Source organism: Penaeus monodon, chromosome 23 (genome assembly GCF_015228065.2).
Source record: "Penaeus monodon isolate SGIC_2016 chromosome 23, NSTDA_Pmon_1, whole genome shotgun sequence".
Classification (NCBI taxonomy): Eukaryota; Metazoa; Arthropoda; class Malacostraca; order Decapoda; family Penaeidae; genus Penaeus; species Penaeus monodon.
Window position 1 is genome coordinate 41,523,932 of NC_051408.1, and position 309 is coordinate 41,524,240.

General features: G+C 38.5%; 1 protein-coding gene across 1 annotated transcript in view; it reads right to left on the minus strand.

The window, feature by feature from the left end:
* The window catches only part of LOC119588088 (polypeptide N-acetylgalactosaminyltransferase 1-like), a gene marked incomplete at its 5' end in the record, with an annotated part of 20,728 nt that overhangs the window by 12,032 nt on the left and 8,387 nt on the right, over positions 1-309 (minus strand). Inside the window, 1 exon segment of the mRNA XM_037936797.1 lies at positions 98-215. Within this exon segment, the coding sequence (XP_037792725.1) occupies positions 98-215 (118 nt within the window).

Sequence of the window (309 nt, forward strand, 5' to 3'; positions counted from 1 at the left end):
TACTTCTCCCGTAATACAAACACCAAAGTATAAATAAAACTACTAAAAATGGAGCAAAACAGACCGAATAACACTCAAACGGAAAAGCAGCACTCACCCTGAAGGACATTTCCAGATTCTCTCCTCCCCAGACATCCATTCCGTTGTCGTAGCTGCCAACTTCCCAGAAATAATTTCTCTCGATGGCAAATAATCCACCTGCCATGGTGGGGGATCTGGGGGGAAAAAAGACATTATAGGAATATAGTCTGATATAAGACAATACAATACTGATATAAGAATAGAAAGTGAAATGAACAAAAAATACAT